The sequence below is a fragment of the Grammomys surdaster genome, unplaced genomic scaffold, assembly GCF_004785775.1.
Source record: "Grammomys surdaster isolate TR1022 unplaced genomic scaffold, NIH_TR_1.0 126066, whole genome shotgun sequence".
In the NCBI taxonomy this organism is placed as follows: Eukaryota; Metazoa; Chordata; class Mammalia; order Rodentia; family Muridae; genus Grammomys; species Grammomys surdaster.
This window is the reverse complement of record NW_021620876.1, coordinates 2,191,809-2,219,245: the sequence shown is the minus strand read 5'-3', so window position 1 is coordinate 2,219,245 and position 27,437 is coordinate 2,191,809. Positions and strand designations below refer to the sequence as shown.

The 27,437-nt window shown below is 36.0% G+C and overlaps 1 protein-coding gene across 1 annotated transcript in view; it reads right to left on the bottom strand.

Moving 5' to 3' along the window:
* The window catches only part of Alcam (activated leukocyte cell adhesion molecule), a 191,514-nt gene that overhangs the window by 16,545 nt on the left and 147,532 nt on the right, over positions 1–27,437 (bottom strand). Inside the window, exons 4-14 of the mRNA XM_028755602.1 lie at positions 23,485–23,549; positions 22,211–22,298; positions 21,597–21,779; positions 17,446–17,573; positions 15,528–15,660; positions 10,542–10,654; positions 7,875–8,010; positions 7,638–7,771; positions 4,416–4,548; positions 2,547–2,585; positions 2,137–2,254 (exon numbers count right to left, since the gene is read on the bottom strand). Coding sequence (XP_028611435.1) covers positions 2,137–2,254; positions 2,547–2,585; positions 4,416–4,548; positions 7,638–7,771; positions 7,875–8,010; positions 10,542–10,654; positions 15,528–15,660; positions 17,446–17,573; positions 21,597–21,779; positions 22,211–22,298; positions 23,485–23,549 — 1,270 coding nt within the window. The remainder of the gene's footprint in view (positions 1–2,136; positions 2,255–2,546; positions 2,586–4,415; positions 4,549–7,637; positions 7,772–7,874; positions 8,011–10,541; positions 10,655–15,527; positions 15,661–17,445; positions 17,574–21,596; positions 21,780–22,210; positions 22,299–23,484; positions 23,550–27,437) is intronic.

Sequence of the window (27,437 nt, the reverse complement as noted above, 5' to 3'; positions counted from 1 at the left end):
GGGTGGGTGGGGGATGGGGTAAGGGGACAACATAGGAAATGTAAATAAAACATCCAATAAAAAAAAAGAAAAAAAAAAAGAAAAAAAAAGAAAAAAAAGAAAAAAAAAGAAAAAAAAAGGTACCAAGAGAATAGAAAGACTTAGCAGGGACGAAGTACCTCCAGTCCAGCACTTACTCTGGAACTTGTTTCTCTCTAGGCTCCGGCTGAAACTCTGACCCTTCACACTCTCCATCCCACTGAGTCTAGATTGAAGCTTATCCATCAGTTCTCTTGGTCCTCAGCCTTTTGGACATAGGCTCGAGCTGGACACCTGCTGTCATGTACCTCAAACTTCCCACTTAAAGACCCGGAGACTACAGCTTCAATGACCATGTAAGGTAATTCTCCACCCCTGCCTCTCTCCTTTTCCTCCTTTTTTCCCTCCTATATACTCCCTGCCTCCCACCTTACATGTGCATGCATACACATTCCATTCTCTGAAAAAGTCTAACCACTATACCGGCTGTCTTGGAGAAATGCACTAAAAGAGCAGTTCTCAACCTATGGGTTGGAGAGTCAGATGACCTATTTATATGACAGGGTCACCTAAGACCATCTGTATATCATATGTTTACATTACAATTCATAACAGTAGCAAAATTACAGTTAGGCAGTAGCTACATAATTGTATGGTTAGGGCTCACCCCAACATGAGAAAAACTATATTAAAGGGCTGTAGCATTAGAAACACTGATCTAGAAGGAAAGAGATATCATATAAACAGGGGTGACTGTGCTCTCCATGTGGGAATGGACATCATGTATATCAGTCATAAATGTTACAGAAAACTCTGTATGGACAAAGAATAGCAAAGCATCCTGAGATAGTTATTGTGTTTTTAGGACAAACAAGTCTGCACATTATAATTAGTCATAAGAAAGTCATTTCACAGGTAAAATATGAATATTAATGGTGTCTACAGATGTGCTGAGATCCACCTTTCCCAGATATGTCTCCCTGCCAAGAAACTCCACTCAGATCTGGAGCTGACACACTTAGAGGGTGAGATTAAGATTATGTAGGTTTGAGCTCATTTTATCTTTTGGATAAAATATATTTCTTGATATTTTTTAGACTGATTAATTAAGACATAATGAAAGCATAAAATTATGTTCCAGATTGGTACTAGCTACAGATATTCTGTTGTGAAAACAGTTTATTCACTTAGAGGAGTTAATTTTAAAGTCCTTGTTTGAAACCAGGAGTGAGTCCTGGAGTCACAAACGAGATTTCCAAAGTTCAAAAAACAAACCAAACACACAAATAAACCAAACCAAAATAAATACTTATGGAAAATCCGAAATTCCATTTCCCCTTCTGCTGGTAATGTAGTCACTAAGAACTCACACAAAATGTCATCAGCCTAATGTGGGGGACGCGTCTGTCTTACAGAAATCATGTTCATCTACATCTTGACATGTACTTACTGATAATCATCGTTAGCTTCACCAGATACTTAGCATAAATCCTGTTAGATCTTAAAGGCCCATCCTGCATGCAGCACTTTATGATTCTAATCATTTTAATCTACCCTTATCTAAAGCATTTTAAATGCATTTGTAGTATTTTATCTAATCAATGTTTTCATTAAGGCCAAAGTAATGATTTTTCCACCTCTTAATTAGGTTCTCACATGGGATAAAGTCATTTAACTAGAACATAGAAGATATCCTCAGTTCAGTGGCAATTTTATTTCCGGCCAGATTAGGCACAGTTCAGTCATTAACAGGCTCTGGAATATGCACCTTCTTTGAACAAATCTTCGTCAACATCAAACGAAATCTTTACAATGTTTTATATCTAGGCTGTAAGTGCTTAAAAAAAAATCTACCTAGGTAGAAAGCAACAACAACCAAAACAACTGGGCTCAGAACGTCGAGTAACAATGATGAGGAAACAGAAGCACACCCCTGGCCATGTCCTTGATGTTGGTCCCATACTCTCTATAACGTGTAACTAAATGTGGTGTGCTCAATTTGGTGACGTGTCCTATTATTCTAGACATGACATCCATAGCAGGAGCAAGCACACTCAGCATGCTGGATTGATTCAAGTCGGAGGCTGTGAAGAGGAAGAACCTTTCTGTACAACTTACTTTGACTTCTTCATGTACAGCCAGTAGACGACACCAGCAACGAGGGCAGCGAGGAGGAGACCAACGACAATTCCCACAATCAGTTTTGCCTGGTCATTCACCTTTTCTCTGTTTTCATCTACAACAAAGAAGAAAAGAGCATGCAGCTAGAGCCAGTGCAAAAGAGTTTAAAGGGATGGTGGCTTTGTGATGACATATCGATAATGATGGCTAAGAGATCACTACTGTGGCTTACATGCAAACTTGTGATTTTTGGAAGGGTAAAGTTTTTAGAATTTTGACTATCTTGTCTCATTCAGTATTGAAATTCAAGTCAAATTTTGGACAGCTAAGGAAGTCACTCAGACAAGGACACTTCATAAATCTTGAGCTGATAGGCAAGGAAGAAGAGTCTGCAGCATAGTACCTACCACTTATATCGTCTGCCTCATCGTGTTCTGGAAAACTTACTGAAATGAAAAATGTTAATATGAAATTAAAAACAAAATCTGTTGATAAATGAAAGCCACCTTTACCATTATAGTATGATGTAATAAATTAAATAAAACAGCTATTCTAGAGCTAAGGGCAAAGCAAAAAAAATCACACTTTATAGAGCAAAAACTTCCCTATAATGTTTGTACAGAGAAATTAGTCTTATTTTAAAGAGAGGAGTTAAAATACAAATATTTTAGTGTACTAGAGAAAATTTATACCAACAAGCTGCAGTATTTATCTAAAATCTATTTTAATTTCCTACTGTCTGTATCTTTCACTAGAATTTCTTTTGAGGAACAACAAGGTGGTCCCTATTAAATCTACAACACTCTGTTTCTCATCTATGCTAAACCTTTTTTTTTTTTGCCCTTATTTAGGAGAATTGATTTTCATTTTTTAGTGTGAAGGGCTACTAATGATATCCTCAAGGCAAGAGTTCGGGTTGAAGTTATAAATAGGGTGTTCTAGAGATTACATAGTACCCTATATGATGCTTGCCAGACTTCCAGGTTGCTGATTGTGCCTGTTGTTTAGGCTAGTTAAAACTCAGTGCTCTGGTAGATTATCATTAAATTACATAAATGTTCTTCAGCATGCATGAGTGCGCATCAGAATTCTCCAAGGTGTTAGATTATAATTCAGTCCTACATTCCTCTTCTTAAGAGCTCAGATAGGACAAAGTTGAAAATGGCTGCTTTAAATACTGAGAAAGCTGAACTATCTCATTCAACAGGTTCGACTTAAAAAAGAAAAAACTGCTCAGTTAAAATAAAAGAATAAGGATGGATTCTCTCTAGGTAGTCCAAATCAATACTCACTGAATTACATTATGAGAAGTCAATGTATTTTAAAGTTAATTTTGTTTAGTTCTTCTCTTCAGCTAATCCACCGGGCCTTTATATTTCAATTCATCTGTTAGGGACCATTATCTTTAGAAAATAATTTTGTCCTATAAATTTCCAGCTATTATATTAAAAACATACTAATATAAGGATTCCAACTGATCAAGAAATAAACATTTGGCAGCAGGTCAGCTAGCATCCTGTCTAAAAGTGAACTCTACTCTAGGTCAGTCCTGATTTAAGGTTGCCATGGTAACATAGCAATGGGAATAGTAATGGGACTGAAAATGGTGTCTAATTTTCCAATAAATCACAGTTCTCAAATGTTTTCTCTCTCTCAAAAATATGTAAGCTAGGATTTCAATATTGATCGATACTTTTAATTTTCTCTAAGATGATTTCATCTATTTTCATTATGATTCAAACTCAATGAGAGAAGGAAAACTTTTGCAACCTGATTTTATTAGTTTTCATAACATTTTTACTACAAATTTGTTCATTGGCCAAATTTGTGGCATTTCTGCATAAAATAAGGGTAGGATAAATATATAACAAACTTTAATACAAACTAATGGTAGAATTAAAAATTTATCAAATGTATACCTTTTACAACAGTGTTTTAAAATAGCCATTGAATTATCTGACTTTGGATCCATAGTATGTATTAAGTACGAGCAATTGGTTTCTTATTTTCCCTTGCTCATGGGAGGATTCCTATCCTGGGAAAAGTGTCTGAGTCCTAATATATGAAGTGACTTAAACTGTAAGGACAAGGGTAGTAGAAGAATGGAAACCAGGTAAAAAAGAAAACAGAACCTCATGGCGATGATATCAAAATGCCAAACAAAAGCGTGAAACTTACCATGATGCAGTACAGGGAGATGGAACTGAAGATGTTAAGCTAATGAAGAATAACTTCAAATTTTCTTACGGTTTTAATGCCAGAAATGAAATACTCACTCGCAGAGACATTCAGGGAGTTTACTGTTCTCTCCAGTTGGTTTTCTGCTGTGCAAGTTAATGTAACATTCTCCTCAGGGGAAATGATAATTTTACTATAATACCTGCCATTAATATAAGGAGATTCCTCTGTCTGGAAGAAGAAGGAAGAAGAATTTAGAAATGGAGATGCATTTTACAAGTCTGGGAAAGAATAGTGATAGATGACACAGGGCAAGTGTGATGTCCTACAGTCTGTTTTTAAGTGTGTGTGGAAAGCATAGATAAAGACTATCCAGGTAGGTCATCTACAGCTTTACAGTGGGCAGAAATGAGATTAATAAAGCAATAATGACATTTTTTCTGTCTATGATTCTTTTGGGAATTTTAACATAACAAACAACTATTTTCCCCCTGATATATGCTCAGTGTCAGCTAAACTTTTTTTCACGATGCTTGTTTTAAAGCATGCTATTAATCTTGTAACCACCAGTCTCCCTTCAGTGAACATTAGAGCTTATTTGTGAATGAGGTCAGTGTTTTTTGCTGTAGACATCTATTCTCTTATGTCAGTTCTTTGCAGTGGGCACTATTCTTTTAACTCATATCTCTTATCATAAAATGTTATATCCAAGTGCAATGCGCATATGATTTGTTATTGGGTGAATAAAACTATTTGTTTCTCTCATACCTTTTCTTTGTCAATGAAAAAGGTGGATCTTTCAATGATGGCTTAAGTGCTTTTGATTGTTCTGAGGCACAAATCGGGGCATCACTGGATGTGATACACTCAAACATAAAAAGCAATGCAATGGTTTTGATCTGTATTTCCCTACAAGGAACATTCTTTAAGTGCTTCTTGCCTATTTCTATTTCTGTCTAATCTTTTGAGAATTCTCTGTTTAGAATTTTACCCCATTTTTGAGGTTCTTTTGTTTTTTTTTTTTACTTTACAGATTTTTTTTGCATATATATTATAGTTCCCAAATTTGTGTGTTTATGGGATCTCTGAGGTGAGAAGGTATGTATTTATGTGTTTCTCATGCCTTTTCATTCCCATGCTTCGTCATATTCCAAATTTTTTTTAATCTTATTTCATTGTAATTAAAAAAAAAGATTGTTGGCTTTCAAATGCAAGAAAGAAAGTGTGTGAATTTCAGTGGGGATGGAGGTACAGAAACTGTAGAACTGTAATCAGAACATATTGCATGAAGATAGTTTTTCAATAAATTAAAGGGAGTTAAAAAATAAAGGAGCATACACACTGACTGAATTTTTAAATTTTTAAAAAATTTTTATTTATTTATTTTTTATTTATTTTTTTGCCTGAAAATTAAAAAAAATAATTTAAAAATATAAAAGAGAAACAATGTTATTCAGTCATTCTTAGGATTAGACAGAAATGCAACAGAATCCAAGCAAGTATGCCTTCGTAACCTTTGTTGGCCACTTATTTTGACTGTATTCTCTGGTTTTTCTATCTTGTCTTTGTTTTTAACTATTTTGTATGTGTCTTGAGGATAGGCGTGCTGTAGCCTCTATTCCCTGGGAGCTACCTCATGGCTGTAAACTACTAGGTTCATCATACCTTGGAGGGGGAACAAATAAAACATTATGGATGGACCACCTCAGACCTAGAACAAGAAAAATAACATATCGTCCCTCAGGCCAGACTCAAACCTTCTCTGTGACAATGAAGAATAGCATTATTATTTTTATCCTTGTGGTAAGTGTACCTGCTATATTCCCTGAGTTTTTGGACTTGCTACTTCAGGCTTTTCAGAATATACTTGCTTATTTCTAGCATGTTCTTTTATATTTTTATATCCATTCATCCATTCATTTATTCATTCATCAGATTTACATTTTTATATTCATTCATTCATTCATCAGATATATGCATACTTTTTTATCTACTTTCCAGGAACTATACGTTCTTTTCAATAGCACTTATCACTTAACTAGAAAGACAGAAAAGCAGTGTAGGAAAGAAACATTTATAATCGTTCAGCATTTCACTTTTAGCATTTGGTGCTAACAAGTATTCCTTCACATTGTCAGCAATTCAGGACTTTATTCCAAATAAAGAAACATGCATCTTCTCAGGCTTGAGGTCTTCTTGCCTCTCTGTCCTCCCAGGCATGGGCTTTTTATCAATGTGTCTCTAATGTATTTAATCCAGTCATAAGTCATTGGCTTCAAGCTGGACAACTCTGAGTGTTCCCTTTGTTTGAACATATGCAAATGTATTTGTTTGATTCCTAGGCAAGAGCCCAGATCTACCATGGACATTAGACCATCTGAACTAGTGGTTCATGTCTCCACAAAGAAACATGGAGTTTTCAACTGAAAATTAATTTGTATCTTTTTGTTTTAAATGTGTCTGTTAAAACCTTAAATGGGGAGTCTACGTCCTTTAACTGGTTCTATGTCTATGACTCTTTAACTGGTTCTAACGATCTAAGGAGACATAAGGACCGCTACAGAAAAAAATGTAAAGTTATATTAGTACACCAAACATTGAGGAGAGGGGTTAAAGTTTTGAAATCTTAGCAGTCGGCTGTTTTCTCTCTCTCTTTATCTATTCGTCTTTCTCTTTCTGTGTCTGTATTAAGAACAAAATATTCATAGCATTTATAAGTTGCAATCCTTTGTGGCAACCGAAGTATCTTACCAAGACTACAAATATTAAGTTTAGATTAATGTCCTCTATTATCCAGAAGGGCATAAAGTAGATACTACATTTGGGAAGCCTTGCTCTGGTCCTAGCCCTGTAACAAGCAAACTGGAGCATGTGTTTCCAAGTAGTAACTATGTTGGTCACGACTCATAGGGTCCAGGTTAAAGAAGGAATAACTTTTAAACAAAACAGGCAAAGTAATAGCAGCTACTTATACTTTGATGTACAAGTTTGTGGTTCAGAAAAGTATATACATTAATGATTTAATTTCCTGTGTCTCAGGAATTAATGACCATGGAGAGACTGAGTAATTTTAGATCTTTTAAAAGCAGATACCACATCACAGTGTTTTAAAAATATTTTCCATGGGTCTTGGATTTAATTGTTTGATTTGAGGAATGATCGTCTTCAGAGAAAATTATGCAAGCACTTTCTCTGAGCTTTTATTGCATATTCTATGTTTCATATCCTATATTCCAACTAAACCAACCTGCACTTCAGGTATCTAAATAAAACTCAACTTGGGAACAAAGGTAGCCCAGAATGAGAATTAAAATACTTGCTTGGTTTATGACGCTTCCACTCCCGGTAATGGTCCACTGTATAGCTGGCTTTGGAAACCCTTCCACATGGCAGATTATCGTTTTAGACAGTCCACTGGGATCAGTCTTCTTTGTCATTTTGATTTGAGGTTTTCCTGAAATATTATTACAATTAGAATATTACTATTGAAACATTGAAAGAAATCAAATATCAAATTCCTGAGGAACAAAATAATTGCTGCTGAAGCATTTCACTACCTTCTACAATGAGTGTCAGCGACTCCCTTTTCTTCAGTCCCTCAACCTCCTGAAGAGCAGTTTCGCAGACATAGTTCCCAGCATCCTGATAATGAAGACTAGAAAACGAAGGGCTGGATCGGAGCCTGATGTTATCCTGGTTAAACACAGAACACAATTACTTCGGGGGTACAATCATGTTATATTTATTATATTTTTAATTACTGTGCATGACATTGTGTGCATGTGCATAGTATATGTGTGAGGTACATGTGCCTGCATGTCTGTATGCATACTCCTGTGCACGAGTGTGGAGTGGAGACCAGTACAGGTCATCTGGTGTCTTCCTCTGTTATCTGCCCCATTATTGCCTTGAAATGAGATCTTTCACTGAACCAGAAGCTTTCATTTTGATTAGGCTGGCTAGCTATAAAGCTCTTGGGATCAATCTGTCTCTGGATCTCAATACTGGTGACACCATGTAATATCTGGTCAGTTCTGGGGATTTATACAAGGTCCTCACATCTTGAATGTAGAATGTGAGTTTTTTATGAACTATCTATGCAGCCTCACAATTGCGCCTTTAGATATATGTGTTATATAATAATCAAGCCCAAGGTTATTATGTGGGTCTGAATATTCTCCCTAAGAGACTTTGGAGTCAGGCAAAGTAGAGCTATAGTTCAGAGCACCCTATTCTAGTATTGATAATTTGGACCAAGTTCATGATTTCTTCAAACTGAGTTTCCTTTATTTGGGAAATAGGATCTTCTTTCTGTATCTAATTGTTTTGAGGATTAACTAAATGAATAGTGCAATGAGTTTATATTGAGTAAAAGTCTTAATTGTCAATTCCTACCACTGTGTTAACACAGTTCCATAAGCAACTCATGAAACTTAATCAGTGCGGGGCAAAATGCTCAAAACTTAGTTTAGCTGAATGGCTATCAACACTGGAGTTTCGTTATAAAATCACAAGAACACTATGAAAAAATACAATCAGTAAGAAAGCCTTACTACTCTAATTTCAAAAAAAGGGAAATTATGTGTATATTAGAAAGTTACTTGACATCAGAAGATGATCATATGTTCAGGTCATTAAATTAAAAAGCAGCTAATAAAACAGAATTAAGATTATAATTAAGATTATCTTCGTATACTAGGATTTTCTTTTATCTACTTCTCCATGAACAAATGATGAGTAGGAATATTGCTTAGCAGAACTGACATTAGAGTTTAACCAATAACAGTGACTGGATTTCATGTTTACTGTAGCAGAATTATTTCTCAAATAAAATACGTTCATGTGTTTGTTCTGTCATTGACTGTTCTACTTGCTTATGGATTGTCTAGCTATTTGACTGTTAAGTATATAAATAGCACATATTAACTAAGGGTGATGAAGAGCGATGTTGTAATTAATCATTTGGGAGAAGAACATTGGTGGCAAGAGTGTGTCCAAGAGAAAGCAAAATGAAGTGCTGAGGGATGAGGGGATGCTGCACGTGGTAGTGCACAGCTTTAGTCCCAGTACTCGGAAGCTGGAAGCTAGCCTGGTCTACATAGCTAATCTGAGACTAGTGAGTGCTATATAGTGAGACCCTGTTACAGAGAGGAGAAGAGAGGACAGGAGGGGAGGGGAAAGAGGTTGTGAGACAGAGAGACAAAAAACAGAAACAGAGACTGAGTGTTTGTAGTTGTATTTGTAGTACATTGCGTTATACAGAAACATTTTGTCTAGAAGAAGTCTTAGTAAGAACTTTCTGCATGATTACTATAAAAATAACTTAAACTCCTTTTTCAAATGATATATAGATTTGATTTACTTTCTCAGAATTTCCTTAGTTAGCTACTCCTGTTCATGCTATACTCTGAATGTTGGGAAACACTAGGCAACGATGTAAATGGTGATTTCATGGTCATGGACTTCTGTTTAAGGAAAAGCTAGACTCAGAACACCAATTATGTACCCTCATTTTTTATTCTAAAAGAGTAGAAATATTGGGCCCCAAGGCACAGTCTTTATTTTAGAGTTACATGACTACATGAACTTGCACAGGGGATCCCAAACAAGATTTTAGAATGTTCTAGTTGTTTCCTAAGGGCCAGAAGTGAAAGGATCTCCCCAGCATCAAAGAGCTCACAATTACAAAGAATCAGCTTTTAGAGACTGAAAAGTTGTCTGGACACTAAAGAGGAATAAAAAGGGTATGGCCCCAGAACAACATTCATACTACAGAAAGCATGGGCCTGAGCCTCTCTCTATCTTATTTGTGAGTTTTCTGATCGATCTGCCTTGATTTCATTATAAATGATGGGGAAAGTAATCAACAGACACATTTTTGCAGAGATACTACAGCCAGGATGTCAGCATAATGTCAGCTCAAGGTTTGTCCTTAAAGTTCCTAATTGCACACTCTTGTGTGTGCGCATGCATGTGCTTTATAGTCATAAAGCTGTGCACCAAGCTATGCTGCAGCCCAACCATTAACGATGCCATGGTGTGGCTGAGTGGCTCTATAAATTACTGTGATCTGACACACGCTAGAGAGGAGGGGAGAAGGGCACATGGATGTGAGCATACAAGCCAAGTGTAGATATACATATTGGGATGTAAAACAAAATGCAAAGGAATGCTCAAAGAACGCATGCTAGGGAGTAGGACAGAAGCAAAAGACCTGGACTCACCTTCATCCACACCACAGTTGCGTTCCTACTTGCGGATATTGTGCAGGACACAGGCAGGGTATCACCTATCTGCTTGGTCACTTCCCCACTTGGGTTTAAGGATAAATCCAAGTCTGTGAGACAGGAAAAAAATGTTTAAAATGAAAACTACAAGAAAGCAAGATAGTAGATATATTTTGGATGTGAAAAGATGAAATAAAAAACAAAATCGCCTTTTTGATCTGTACATGAAATATCAGAACTGACTTATGTGAGTAAAGAATTAGATTCAGTTTAGCCTTACAAGTTAGCATTGATGTGAGCTTGGACAAACATGTGGTCAATCGAATTGATTTTTCATTGATTTTCTGTTAACATAATGATGTTTGTGGTACATATAAATATTTCTTTGGGAACTATCACCTTAAGAAAAACACATCAGCTCACTTCAGGAAGGAAATAAAAATGAGTACATAAATATTACGAAAAAAGAGTTGATAAGACACAGCAGTAGAAAAATCACATATATTTAGACAGCAGGTGATAAATGGAAAAAGTATCAGATAGTGTAGATGCTTCTTCAGAGAAAATTGACAAATAGTTGAATTATTTCTGAAATGCTATTCCATTTTCCGTGCAGTTGAAATTTTGAATAAGACCTATTATTGGTACACTTTCAACAGATAATTTTAAAAAATACATAGGATAAATACGCCTAAAGATGTTGAGCCTTTCAGGTAAAAAATGATTTTTAAAATGTAAACGTATGGTATGATTTGTAGGAAGAAAATGCAATTCAATGGAACAAATATTGTCACACAGTAGCTATGTTGTAGACACTAATGGAAGATCTGTACACGAGCGCTGACTTGACATAATAGTGTGGGGATACCGTGCACTCTGCAGAAGTCCATCATCTGTGAATTCAGAACCTGGTGACAAACCTATCACACATTCAGAGGTCACTAATTGTTGAAATACTAAGTAGTGGCATAAGCAACGACCAAAGCAGTAAAGGGAACACAGTCAAACTGAGTTTCAAAGCAGAAAGGCTTTGTATAAGAGACAGTATATTGTCAGAGCCTCCTGACAATTAAGTGCTTTGGTACATGGGGATCTTGGGTCAATTTTTCCACATGGTAAAAACAAAATTAAATAAATAAACTAATTAATTAATAAGAGTGCTCATCGGGCTGATCAATGTTGCATCATCAGGCTGATCAATGTTGCATAATGCGGTACTGCTATCATAACTCATAGAATGTATATCTAACTATAGAATAAAGTTGAGACCACAAGTGCTTTTGTTTGTGGGTTTTTTTTTGTCTTGTTTGGTTTTTGTTTTGTCTTTTTCATGATTTGGTTGCAGCTTGCTCACAATTTTTTGTGTAATTTTTACAGATAAATATGTATGATATATGGATGTGATATATGCTTGCTAGTATGTGTATGTGTGTGTTTATGTGTGCATAGACGTGTGTATGTGTGAGCGCTTGTGTGCAGAAGTATATGGAGGCCAGATGTCAATATCAGCTGGCTTGCTGTTTCATTCTCCAATTTTATTGGTTAAAATCATCATTTATATTATTATCAATACTTTTATTCCTTAACATTTCAAATGATATCCCCCTTCTTGGTTTCCCCTCCATAACCCCCCATTCAATCCCTCCTTTCCCCTCCCCTTTGCCTCTATGAGGGTCCTCCTCCACCCACTCAACCACTCCCAACTCACCACTCTAGCATCCCCCTACACTGTGGCATCAAGCCTCGTAATATCGTCTTTAATTATGTGCTGGGAACACACCATTTTGTCTATGTTGGCTGGTCAATGAGCTTCTGAGGTCTGGCTGTGTCTTATTTTCCCTATCTGCCCTCCCCAGTTCTGGGTTTATAGACATTACCTATGCATGCCCTTTTCCTTGGTTGCTGGGGATTGGAATTCAAGTTCTCTCAATTGTGCAGTAGTCTGAGTACTGACTAAGGCATCTCCCCAACCCATCAATCTTATTCTCAGTGGTTGTCTTTGCTATTAAGCAGTAACCATCACGAGAGTAACGGCCACACCTTGATTTTCTCCGATATAGCCACAAGACCTGGTGTATCAAGGCTGAGAGGAGTCATAGTTATTAAATGCATGATTGAAGAAGTATACTACCTAGTTTACACTAATATTAGCAGGTGTACCAACTTGTAGAGAAAGTGGTTTTGTTAGAACATGTATGTATGTGAGTTATGTTTGCATGAAAATTATAAAAAGGGAAACTTATTGGAGTCAAGAACCTGTCAAAGAAAAAATACAAGGTTGTAAAGGATAAAGATGGATGTTGAAGGCTATGATGAAGAATTTATCTGTAAGATGTGGCAGAAGAGGATCTGTAGGAATATGGGCACATTGCAAGGTCGGCTCTGCATCTTTGTGCATGGACTCATGTGGCGTTTCTACCTATAATTTGCTTAATTTTTTATGAGAGGGAAACAAATTGTACTTTTAGAAAGCAAGGAGCCAAAAATGGGCAAAATATAACTTTCATGTTTGCATTTAATATGGAATAAAATGATGATGAATATTATAATTCATTAGCTTTTAAGGAGACATTCAGGCCTTAGAACTCAATGTTGTAGTCAATCTGTCAAAACAAGAATACATTTGAATCTAATGAAATGCACCAGAATTCAAATACCTTCCCCCATATTTTGTTTGATTTTTCTTCCTTCTACATCTTATTATTGAGGTATGAGGTATTTGCCACCAAGTCTTCTTCCTCATAGTGTGTGGTCTAACCATTCCTTGTGTGTTCTACACAGTATACACAGAATAGCTCTCCCCTCTTTAGAGTCTGTGTACTTAACATCTCTTAAATATAAGCACATGGTTAAGGAGCTGGACTATTGATGATTAGCCTCAAGATATGATGGATGAGGATATCAGAGGACTATTCACAGATGTTTGTATTTGTTGGGTGTATTTCTTTGCTTTCCTTCTTATAACACTGTTAGGTAAATGTTACTATGACTAACTGGTCCCCAGAAAGGAAAAATAGCACTACTGTTCTACATAGACATCACTGTTTCCCCCCTAATGAGTGCCTGATGGCAGACACACTCAAACCCATGAACATGAGGGCAGAAGAGACAGAAAACGGGCTTGACTGTTAACAGTTTTCAACACTTCACTGTTTCCACAGGGCTCCCCAGGGTACATGTCGAACATCAATCAAAAGCAACCATCTGGTTGTATTATTGCCCACTGTGCCCTCCTGTGTCTCCTTCCAAATTTTGCTTCATTGCTTACATGTTTTCCAAGCATTGTAGATAGACAACACAGCACCATGTGCTTAGAGCAGTTTCCTTGAATGCTTTCTGACCTTGCTTCCTTTCCCTCTTCTGTCTAATAAAATTTCATTCCAATTGTATGGGAGTTTCATGTCCTCGATATTGCTCTCTAGGGATATTTTGGGACAACTGCTTGGTGTTTGTTTTCAGAGGATGTGGTCGAGATGGATAACCCAGGTCCCTTGCTTAAAGCTTGTGGAAGTTTCAGTTCCTCAGAGTCCCTGTGCTGCAGAGGACCCTTTACTAAACACTCAGGCCATTCTCTCTGATGACCTTTAATGCCTGTGTTTCACTACTTCTTTATCTCATTTAACTAAAAAAAAAAAAAAAAACCAAAACAAAACAAAGCAAAACAAAACAAAGCAAAGCAAAACAAAACAAAACAAAATGACACAACCACCTCATGTTCTGCTGGATTACAACCAATCATTCCGAGGAGAAGAAATCTTTCTCATTGCACTGTTGGGTAAAGGTTCCTTCATCTTGCATCCCCAAATAAGATTCACAGTTATCCTAAACAATGTATGACTTCTATTCTTCCCAGGGGGCTATGCCAATAAAAATAAATAATTACTTTTAAGAAGCATTTGATATATTAATAAAATGAGCTTTCATGATTTTCAAAATAAAGAACTTAAGGTTCCTGGCTGTTCTTTTTATTTTTGGTAGATTGCTTTATTTTACTGATTTGTGTGGATAAGAGTTTTGCCTGCATGTATATGTATGTAACATGAGTGTGCTTAGTGCTCTCTGAGGTCAGAAGAGAGTTGGATCTTCTGGGATTAGAGTTATTGATAGTTGTGAGCCACTATATACATGTTGGGAATTGAACCTGGGTCATCTACAGGAACAATAACTGCTCTTAACCACTAAACCATCTCTCCAGCTCCCTACATGGCTGTTCTTGGTAGGTCGTCCCTGCTCCCTTGTCATATTCCTGGAGACTAAATATAATTTTGGAGCCCTTAGAGTCCTCCAAGCAGATTTAAATTTAACAAAAGCTGTCACTCAAGGTGATTTTGAAAATATTCTCTTTCCTTCAATTCACTATTCTTTTACATAGGGTAGACTCAGTTAATAAATGGCTTTTAGTCACCTCTACTCCATTTTCCAGGGCTGAATCTGTAGTAACTCTGTGTTGACTGAAATGGCTGCTAATATTATTCTATAATTTAAAAATGAGATGTAGAATCTAAATTCTCCACGGTAAAATGCAAATCCTGTTAATATCAACACTATATAAAAAGAGCTTAGGGGTGTAGCTCAGTGGCAGAAGGCTTGCTTAGCATGTACAAAGCCCTGGGCTCCATCTCCAGAACTGCATAAAATAAATTATGTATATTATACATATATATTTATATATTCTGTACACATATATTTAAATATATAATGAGTTATTTAAGGTTCATATGATAATTACTTAGTCTTAAAGTTGACTGAAGACATTTGGAGGAAAAGGTTATTACCATTGACAAGTCTGGAGTTCCCACACTTATGGAAGGATTCAGTATCACTGTAGTTACCTGTATGAAAGCTCAGAACTTTTCCGATGGTTTTAATAGAGTGAACCGATACAAAGTTATTTAAGAAAGACAGGGCTGTGCTTAGAAAAGTTAGCCAGGTTATATTATTAGAGGCCACTGAGGTAAAGTAGGTCTTCAGGAGGTGACTTACAGTGAACAGTGATGGTCGTTGAAGCCGCCATGTTTCTTTTGTCAATCAGCGAGCATTTGTAGTCCCCTGTGGCATTGCGTCTCACGTCTGTCAGTGTGTAAGTGTTTGAGCTTTTAATGCCTTCAGGCTGTCCCTTTAGACAGAGGCAAAATGTCAGATGGTTACACTTGGTAGCTACAATGAGAATGTTTATAACTCTTGAGGAAAAATGCCATTTTCACAAAGATGAGAAAAAAGCAACCATACTTTTTGATTAGACATGAATGATTAAACCTTGTTCTCCAAAGATTTGAGAAATAATTCATATTTTGGAACTAAATTTTGAAGAGATTTTTTATATTGTATTGATGACATTTGTTTTCTAAGAGTAGAGAGAGCATATAGAGTTTGAATTTTAAAGCAGGTATTTAAAATATCCATTATCATTTTTTCTGTTGTCTTTCTCTACATTGACGAAAAGACTTGAGACATTATAAACGACAACATGAACTCAGTCTTGGGATACATCCCCGTACTTGCAGCTCTCAGGATTTGAAAGCAGAAGGATTGCACATTTTAGGATAGGCAGGGTGGCAGAGTGAGTTCAAGGTCAGCCTAAGCTGTATAGGGAGGCTATATAGTAAACTACAAACAGGGCTGCAGTTTAATGGCAGAGAACTGGTCTGGCATGTGAAAGGCCCTTGGTGCCATTTCAGGTATCAGATAGAAAGAGGGAGAGAGAAAGAGACAGAGACAAAGAAGAGGGAAAGGGATAGATATAGAGAGAGTCAGAGTCAGTGACAGGGAGACAGAAAGAGACAGAGAGAATGAGAGAGAGAGAGAGAGAGAGAGAGAGAGAGAGAGAGAGAGAGAGAGGGGGAGGGAGGGAGGGAGGGAGGGAGGGGAGGGGAGGGGAGGGGAGAGGAGAGGAGAGGAGAGAAGAGGAGAGGAGAAAATGAAGGGGAGAGGAAGGGAGAGAAAGGGAGAGAAAAGGACAGAGAGAACAAGCAAGTGGATGAGATTGTACTTCTGAAGCTAGGATGGCTCTGTCAACCCTGATAGCCAAAGTAAAAACTCCATTTCAAAATTTTTCATTATAAATAAGAAAATGTTAGTATGTTCATTTAACAGCGGGAACAATGCTGTCTGCCAGAATTTATGTTTGCAAGAGGTTGTTTCTAATATATGTCTTCTGAGTAATGCTTTGAATGATACTGTAAAATACTAGCAGTCATGCTAGGACTAAATCTCCAATAATCCCAGGATAGCAGTAAGTGCACTATTTAGTAGAAGTACAGCTTTTTTCAGTAAGAGGATGGTGGAAATGCTGCTCTTCCAGTTAGACCCACCATCTCTAAGAATGCAAATATTTAAAGGAATTTCCCAACGTATCTTTTGAAGTTGATAAGTACAGTGACAAAGAGCCCACATGCTTATTCCACCAAGTTAGCTAAACTACACAGTAGAACTGTCTTGGCTTCAAACGATCAGAGCATGTTCAGAGACTCCCCTGGGCAAATGTTCATCCCCATCAGTCCCTTTGCAAGCATCCCTTTGGATTTTTACAGTGGTCTACTTCCGTAGAGCAGATTTTATGTCCTATTTGGATGATTATACCCTGAGCATCTGCAATTATGGATTCCTGTGGTTGTCTCTTTTTCCCCTTTGTCTCTGAATTCTCTAAACATAGACAAAAACAAAACAAAACAAAACAAAACAAAACAAACAAACAAACAAACAAACAAAACCACAGAGGTTGGTGCCACAGAAGCTTTCAATGTGCATTCTACAGGTGGTGTTTTCTTTCTTTTTCTATTCCCAAGAATAACTTTTTTCTCACTTAAGTTTCCCAAGTGCATACAATTGTTAATGTCAGTTAGAAGCCAGACAATAGGACAAAATGATAGTAGTCAGGTTCAGCTAATGCTTAAGCACTTACTGGTAAGTAAAACATGAACTCCTCAGGAGGTGGGTTGCCATTCCCCAAGCACTGAAGGGTGATGTTGTCCCCTTCTTTGATGGCATTTTTTGGTGGCAGCACTTGTATTGTCACCTGCTCTGTAGGATCTGCAAGAGTCACAAGCAGAAGTTAACCATTTTTGTCAAGTACCAAATTACTCTGTGCATACAATGTAAATGACTAAATTATACACAATTTTCTCAAGAAGCTAGCAATGGTAATTACTTAAATGTATCTTTTTATGGAGGGATTGAAGTTAATAGCCACTTGCTATACCAAGTACTAATCTTGGTTAGCACAAACTACAAAGAACTGTGTTACATAAAAATCAATTTCTTCTTAGGAAAATGTCTTTAACTGAGGTGGCAATGACTGTAATTATTTTATGTGTAAAAGACCAGTAGAACAATCTCGCTGTGTGACTTCATTATAAGGAAATTGAATGGTGTTATGTGAATCTTATAGCTTGGAAAGACTAAATCAGGTAGCAAAGTCCCTAAAGCTACTGGACAGGATCACACTCTTACTATACAATAATAAAAATAAAACAAAGAGACATGAGCTAAACAATGTCAGCAGTGTTTTCAGCGTGCAGAAGACTAAATCTACTTGAAAAATAACTCCATGAATACATATACATACAAAGAGAGAGAGAGAGAGAGAGAGAGAGAGAGAGAGACAGAGAGACAGAGAGACAGAGAGACAGAGAGACAGAGAAAGAGCGAGACAGAGAGACACAGAGAAAGAGAGAGACAGAGATACAGCGAGGCAGACAGAGACAGAGAAGGACAGAGATTGATACTGAAATTGCTATATAGTCCTCAGGACCACAAATATGTTTTAAGTTTATCCTGCTTTTTAAAACAAGTCAGGACATAACTTCCATTACACATTGGTTATTTTTTTGCAGAGTAAATAGAGATATTGAGCATTTAAAAAAATATACATTACTACTCAACAGTCAAGTGTCCTATGAATTAGATGCTCCATACAGTGTTGACGACATCTAATAAGAAGGAAGTGAAAGGAGGTAGTGATGGCGTTACAAATGTTTGACTTTCTCATGTCCATGCTTTACATTGCCGGATAAGGCCATGATGGATGAATTTTGAAATTGTTTGATTTAGAAGGGTAGACAAAAATGAATATCGACTGAGTTATCTGCCTGTTTTCAAACTTGTGAACAAAATATTCTATCTACAAGGACCCATTTTCTTATTAGCTAATAAAGTGAAGCTGATAATTTGTAGTTTCAGAAGCACCCTCCATTTCTCACAGTCACTTATGTACCTCCTACAGTTAAATGGCAGAGGAAGATTTAGAAAGATTATTTACATTGCCTCGTTGACACTGATGCCTGTGTGCACATCTGGGCATTGCCATGTCTAAGACTAAACAATGAGGCACACACACTGATCAGGGTTTTTTGTTCTTTGTTTTTTCATTTTTTTTAAACGTGTTTATTTCTGTGTTTGTTGGCGATAGCCATCCAACCAGCAGGCTTCCGTGGAATTGAAGAAATGAATAAAGCTTGCTTTTGGCAAGCCCAGAAAGCTGCCTTTTCTCGGTTTTCCGCCCACACCTCTTCCTTCTCTTTCCTTTCCCTTTCTGTTATTTATTTGTATACCTTCATTGAATGAAGTAGTGGCATCCATCATAAGCTTTGCTGTGATTTGTGTTAGGTTCAAGGTTTAACGTGGCCCTTTCTCAGATTGTAACAATGGCACATCTCTGATCAAGGCTGATACTAGGACAGCCAGAATCATGTGCCTCACTTCCTCCTCTATTCCAACTTTCCTTCTCTGCACTCTTCTTCAATCTGCTCTTTACTAGAGAGGTGAAGAACTAAGGTGTGATCACAGGATTCTTGCAACATATTTGCATTTTTATGGTAGCATTCTGGGTAGTCGCACTCCTAACAAAACTGATGATCACTTGTGGTCCTCTTGTTCTGGACTTTGGATTTTACTCTGTTTATTAGTAGTGAGTCATCATTCCTTTCATGACTCCGACTTTCTGGTTTGCCTCCTGTAGTCCACTCTAGCACTGAGTCTCAGTGGTTTGTGCTTTAGTATATTTTACATCTGATTCTCCCCTTCTATTCACACTTAGCCCTTTCCTAGACTATGCTCCAATTAACCTATACCTGAGACATGGCCATCAATTTTGTTTGCTCCCTCACCCTGTGCCTTCCTTTTGTTTTCTATTCTTCTATAACTATTTCCTCTAAATTAGTTTTCTAGGACACTTATTTGACTATTATAATGATATTCAGAATCTGTCATACTTCTCCTACATGTAAGCACTTAAAATGAATAATCCTTTAGTGTACATGGTTATCTAGAATTTACATTATGTTGTATTTTCCTACTTTTCATGAATGCCTACCAATATAGTCTACTCATTTTTTTCTTCTACGTATTCGTTCACTTAGCCTTCTACCAAGTTAAAGACTTAATAGTCTAGGATCAGTGTTACATATATAACGTGCAAAGATCATAAAGTTGAAATACTGTGCTCTTTACTTCAGTGAATTTCCTCTATTTATGAGAAAAACGAGTGTAACAATTCACACTATTACATTGCATACTGCATGAAAAATGAAACAGATGTGTGAGATTAAGAAGCATCCAAAGGAATGAATTACTATGTTTTAAAGAGCTGTGTTTTAAAGACTATGTAGGAGCTGGCTCCACAAAAAAGGCAAGACATTGAGAATGCAAGGGGAAGGTATGGGAATTGTATTCTCCCAGAAAAATGCGAACGACAGACAGGAATGAAGTGTGTAAAGTGAAAGTTGACACACAGTGCATGGTGGTGACTGAAAGAGACTCAGAGAAAACAGCAACCAGGAGCAGGAAGACGAATCTGAGCATTCTGAGGTGTCAATGAAGTAGGTCAGTCACAGAAGGAATGCTGCAGCTGTGGGTGTAGAAAGAGACTTCCAGTGGCAGCTTCATGAGCAGTTTGTTTAGGGTGAGCAAAGAGAGGTAAGCCATAGCAAATTCCATTTCTGCAATTATTGCCCAAAACACCAGGAGTCAAGATGGCTGGGTAAAGTCAGTACCAGGGGCAGAAATCATGAACACAATGACAAAGGTTGGGGAGGACTAGTGCATCACTGAGGCCCTCTCAGGTTGAATTCTTCCATCCATCTTTCTATCATTTAGATTTTTCTCTCCTCTGAACTATCTCTGCAGCAGTGGGTTTCCACATAGGCTCCAGTAACATCAGTAACATTACTATGTTATTATTTTTATAATAAATTCACTGTGAAGTGTCTACTTACATCCACTGTAATGCTTTATTTGAGTGACATACAGTAATCTGTGTTCTAACAAATCCTTTATATTCCACTAAGAGTCTTAGAATCACTATCCTAGCACACCTGACCTTTTAGGAACCGACCTTCTGTTCCCGTGACATTTATCACTTGCAACACCACACTGACAAATTCCTTCTGATGTAAGTGTCTTGATTCTCAGCTGGAAGAATAACCTCTTTGAATGAACAATGTTGTATCATTATCAAGAGGTTTAATAGTGCCTTTGTTGTCTTCTTCTGGCCAAACACTCTCCCCACATGCCTATGCCATAGCTGTGTCAGTCTCATGCATCCATGGATTCATCCACCGGCCCAGCTGTCTTTCTGGCAATCACATACCAGTTCCTTCTGAAGCCAATTTCACACGTCTTACTTTTCACCTTGGTAATGTTAAACTTATGAAGTTAGCCAGTTATAAGGTAGTATTTGTCTTTTTTCTTTTGTTTTAGGAAATGGTCAGGAGGCATTAGGAATTTCTATAAAACACATGGAAATATGCCATGACTGGAGATTGTTGGAAGGAATTGGTCAAGTTAGAGGTCAAATCTATAAGGAAGATAGCATATCATAGAGTACTAAAAACATATTCATAAATGATATAGTAGGAAATGGAGTCTGTCCTTAAGTGGTGAGCAGTTTTTTCTATAGGTTTTCAAGGAAGAAGGAATAACTTGTGTATCAGAGTTCTGTGGTGACGATTGGCCATCAAATATTAAGAGAAACTGAATCAGGATTTTGAAGATTTAAAGTATTTGAATATTATTTCTAATTCATTAAAACTATACAATTGTAATTCAGTTACTTACAATAAATATCAAAGATTTCTTGTTCAGAATAAATTGTTTTCTGGCCTGAGGGTCCATAGTATGTCACAGAACAGGTGAATGGCATTTGTATGTCAGACTTTGTTGTCCTGTACTCCAAGGAAGAAGTCACGGTATACAACTGAGTTCCTGGATCAATTTCCTTTTTAAAAAGTATGGCCACCTCTAAAGAAAGCAAAGAACACCAATTATAATATCTTTCACTGGAAAATCACAATCCATAATTAAATATTCCAACACCTTTGAAATGTGAGAGAAAGTTGATACTCAGTGAGGTAAGATGTCATTTCAAAACGGTGAATTAGAGACACAGGCAAAAATAGCATCTTGGAATCCCATCTCTCACTCAATTCAATTAGCTTCCAGAACATTCCATATATAGAAATACTCCATTCTGCTTTTGACTCTTCTACACAAGGGATAAAATAGTGTCTAAAACAATTGTCCAGAGAGTTAAAGGGCACTTAATTTAACTGAAGCATAGAGTTGTAAATAGAGAAGGGGTCAAGATGTTTGATTCTGGACAGCTGATAGAATGACTAGCCTATACAATATACAAATAGGCCACAGGAAATCATGGCCTGCCTCAGACTTACCTCCATCTACAGGTTGCAGCACTTTCCCGTTCCTGTACCATGTGATATTGCCATCAGGGTAACTGTCTCTTGAAATGCAGTCACCTAACTGAAAAATGTAAAGGAAAATTTCCTCACTTCAGATAGTTTGAAATCTTATTTCAACATGGGAGCCACAGAATCTTCAGCAAATGGAGTGTCTTCAACCACTTATTTCCCAACTCTAAGAATCACCCTATGAATCTTATGTAAAAATAATGCTTCATATTAAATAGTACAGTCTCACCCATTTTGAAATGTACAGTAAAGCTTTCCAGTATGCATAAAATCAAATCCACTTAAAGGCATTACCAAATTCATTTTGCTGCTATCCATTTTTAATATTAACTAAATGACATTATAACTATATTAATATTGATTATTGCTGTGGTTCATAGATCTTCAAATGCAAGAATCATTTAGTGTTAAAATGTGGCACCTCTGCAATTCCACTTTCATTTCACAGTATAAATACTTGCCACATTCGATAAGCCTCAGTTCAGTCTTCAAGTGAGTTTTTAACTATATTATTCAACATTTATCAAACACTGGGTAATAAAATAAATAGTATTCAAAAGCCTTGATCTTATGCCCCTATACAAACACAAAGGAATATTGAAGTATTTTAGTTAATGAAGATGAAATTATTACCCAACTGATGTGCTCATATGTGGACCTCCATTTATGCCTGCCCTATTACATTCGACTTCCTCTTACGCCTGTGATAATGTGACTGTATCTGTTTTCTCTCACCGTGTACTACAAAGTTTCAGTGATTTACTTTAATAGAATACACTCTAGATGACACACAAGATTTGATTAATCTAAGAACTTTTAATGTCTCCATGTTTATCTCCTAGTGCTTTCTCGTGCCTTGAATTTTAATGCCCAAAGTTTCCGAAACACCCGAAATTGATGTTTAGCAGACAAACCACACTCCTTCACATCAGATGACTTTATTTAGTTAGAAATTCTTCCCCATGTTTGACCTAGAGAAAATCCACTTATTCTTCACTGACTTTAGCAAGCATTTGGATCATTCACATCTGAAAGATTCTCCTGAGAAATGACTATGCCTCCTGGCACATATCCATTGTTATGATCAAAATCAGCGGTCACATTATTCACACTTTATGTTTCTGCCCTCTCTGATTGGACTGAAGCATTGGAAACTCCATAAGAGAAAGCACACCTTTGTCTGGATATTTAGGGGCAACTAGATTGAGTAAAATAGTTAATAAAAAACAACTTCTCACCTTTTTTAGCTGCTCTGTTTCAAGAAACGGTGCTTTGTTTATAATTTCAGGTTTAGATGGTTGCTCTAAAGTTAAGTAGAAAAAGGTTTAAGTATACTGGAAGAGATAAAGGGCATGTATGAGTATAAAAAACAAATCCATATACTCAAGGCAAAAAACCAAACAGATTCCCAAGTATTCTAGATTTATGGAATACTGTATATATAATCCGAGAGGTAAAGTATTTGCTTTATGACTTTAAATATTGTTTTAAGAGATTATAATTCTTGAATAAAGTATCTTCAGTGTTCTCTAGATGTTTTATGAGGTGAATATAGATTTGATGATAAGCATAGGCCAATGTTCAAATTAGGATATATTATTTCTAGTTGGTAAGCATGGGTACTTTCTGCTTACTAAGGAAGGCCTTCAACTCATTAGTTGAGAATGTTATGGCTCATGAATCCAAATCACAAAGATTATTGAAAGCCCACATTTCTGAGGCTTAAGCAGACTCTAGGATCTCCAGGGAAAATCCCATTGGTCTATATATTTTAACAAGCTCTTAGAGGATTGTCAAGCAAAATGAAGTGAAAGAAACATGACTGTAAAAGATTGAGAAAACCATGTAGTGATATACACACCTCAATTTCCCAAATAAACCAATTCATATCTCTTCTATCATCTTGTGAAATAATGAAAATAGGAAAAAATCTTTCTAATTTGGAACTTGAGATGAAAGAGTTTATAGAAAGTTCTATAAACAAATTCTAGACATAACTTCAGATGCAATTGATTAAAAGTTCAGTAATGATTTCTTAAACTAATTTAACCAATCTTACTTTTATTAGTGTATACCCATTGTTCAATGTAATAGAACCTTTTTAGAGAAATTCACATAGAGCTTTATTATGGAATTTGATCTTGCTCATACCCATAGTCATCTTCTGTACTGGGCCATGACTGGTTATTTTTCTTTTCCTCTGTGTCTGAAAATCTCATACTTTTAAGTGTAGATTTTATATATTTGAGAAAACAGCACCCCTCTTTCTGAGCCTACCTTATTTTGCTTAATATGATAACCTTCAGTTTTTCTATTTTCTGCAAACATAATTTCTGCAAAAACTAATGTTACTGTTTTCTTTTAATTGGTGGAATAGTAATATTTAGTCTCACACTATATTTTCTATGTCTGCTCATGTGTTGGTGGTCATCTAAGATGAATCTACAATTTAACTGTTGGGTATAGTGAAGTGATAAAAATGGCTGTTTAGGTATCTCTATTGCATTGTAATGAGAATTTTCCATTGAGTGCACATCTAAGGCTGGTACAGTTGCATCCTATAGTGAGTGGTTCTACTCACAGTTCTTTGAGAAAGCATCATTCTGAATGTCATAGTGACTGCATTAATTTGAATTCCCATCAGCTTTTTTTTTTAATTTTCTTTCTTTGTAGTCATGAGAATTTTGTAGTCATGAGAATTTGCTGTTTGATTTCTTAAAGCAGCCATTCTCACCATGATAGGAGAGAATCTTAATGTAGTCTTGGCTTTGAATACCCTCATGATCAAGAATGTAAAACCTTTTCATGTAATATTTATTGTCTGTTTGTACTTCTCAGAACTGTTTAGTCTGTTTGCCCAGTTATCGATTAGGTTATTAGAGTTGGCTTGTGTGTGTGTGTGTGTGTGTGTGTGTGTGTATTTTGAACTTTTTATATAATCTCAGTATTGGATTTATATTCTTCTAGCTTTCTATAAATGATGACCTTTATACTTTACAATCAGATCAACTAAGCTGGGCATGGTGGCACATGCCTTTTAATTCCATTCTTTTGAAGGCAGAGACAGATGAATCTCTGAATTCAAGGCCAGTCTGGTTTACAGTATAAGTTCCAGGACAGCCAGGGCTACACAGAGAAACCCTGTCTCAAAATCAAACAAGCAAACAAGCAAGCAAAGAAACAAACAAACAAGAAAAAACTCAACTGATTGCAAGTTCACATTAATCTGAATAAAAAACTTACTGGGTAATTTGGTCAAATTTTACTATTTTTTAATTCACAAGTAGTTTAAAGAGAATATAAATAGACTCATTTTTCATAGTAGAATTACTTTTACTTTATATACACATGAAAGTAATTATTTTTCCTTTCATAGTTTTAATGTTTATATTTTCAAATATTTTTGATTGCTACACTAAATTAAATTGAGTTTTGTATCCTTATTACTCAATTTGGAATTCAGTTGAAATGACTTGCCTAACCAGATCATATAGGAATAGAAGACAAAAACCGTTTGAGTTACAGCATAGTTATCACTAGAATGTAAATTTAAAAAGTTACATTCCTTAGTTTAAGTGACTAAAAATTAGAAAAATTTAACAAAATTTCCCCTCAAAATAGTGTCTAGTTCATGGGGGAAACATATGTTATGAAGTTAAATCCTTTTACTCATTAGTACAAATTAAGGCTGTCAGCATTTTAGTGGAATACTCCAAATTAAAACTGAATTATTGATCAAACATTGACTTTTGCTTAGAATTCATGCTATCAAAGACAAACATTTAATATCATTGAGCGATGAATGCACCCAGAATATTTAAACAAATGAAAAGTCTTGGGTCTTAATTAAGTAAACCAAAGTTTCCCAAACCAGGAGCCAGTTCTTAAGTGACACCAACCTTGAAAATTCAAGAGAGAGAACACATTAATTAATTTACTTGGCTTTTAAAAAAGTGTGTCAAAATTAAGAGAAATGAAAGGCAACTGACATTTAATTTCTTCATCAGTAGTAATATGTTTGGAAAATATGAAGTGATCTGCAAATCACACAAATTTAGGCTTTGAATAAAAACTTACTGGATAATTTTGCCAAATTTTACTTCTTTTCAATCCTCTAAGTAAAACAAACAAAAAAAGTTCATATTTGCTTCCTTTTACTATGTAGCAGGTTTACCTCTTATTTCATATTAAACCTGGTAATACTTTATCAATAAGCACATAATCACAAACACTGTATGTATGCCAAATTTATAAAATACTTTGTTTGCATTAATTATTTCTAAAATTCGTCACTGTTTTAATACACTTAAGCTGTAGAAAATAAAAGAAAAAAGAAGTCCTAGTGAAAGGATGCTTAATTTTAGTCCCTAAATTTATTCATTTTTTTTTCTTTGGAAGAGTCACTGTGAATTTTGTGATTTAATGGTAATTTAATAATAGTAGCTGTTCTATTTCCTTGAGTTATTTTCTCATAGATTCTTGCTTCAAATCCCTTGCATTAACTACATTTTTTGTATGTAATTTTCTTTTATATTAGCTTGTACCAATCAATGGATATTAGTTGGAGGACCATTAAAAGGACACATACTATTTTAGCAAAATTGCATATCGATTCCCAAGCAGTGTTTTTGTAAAACGAATACTTCACGTGAATTATGTCTTAATACGTTTCAAGGATCCATAACCAAGTATAAAATCAAAAGAAAAAGCAACACTATAAATTTGTTTATAGCAATAATTTAGTCAATTTGACTTATTTAAAAGTAAGCCAGTGTTTACTTCAGAACAATCCTGAATAAGCTCTCTAAAATCTTTTACTTGGACCATGTATCAATTATAAAATTATGCTATAGTTCATATTGTTCTTCCTTGGTGGCCTATCTGTTTCAACTTAAGTAGCTAGGAGTATATTATCATAGGGACAAATATGGTGGTACATTAAAAACCATAGGACAGGAAGATTTTAAAAATAAGTCATATATTAAGTTCCAGAACATTGATAATGCAATAGTTTGTGTGTGTGTGTGCCTGTGTGTGTCTCTGTTTGTGTGTGTATGTGTGTGCTTGTGTGTGCATGTGTGTGTCTGTGTATGTCTGTGTGTGTCAGTGTATGTCTGTGTGTGCCTGTGTGTCGTATGTGTGTGCCTGTGTGTGTGTCAGTATGTGTGTGCCTGTGTGTTTGTGTGTCTGT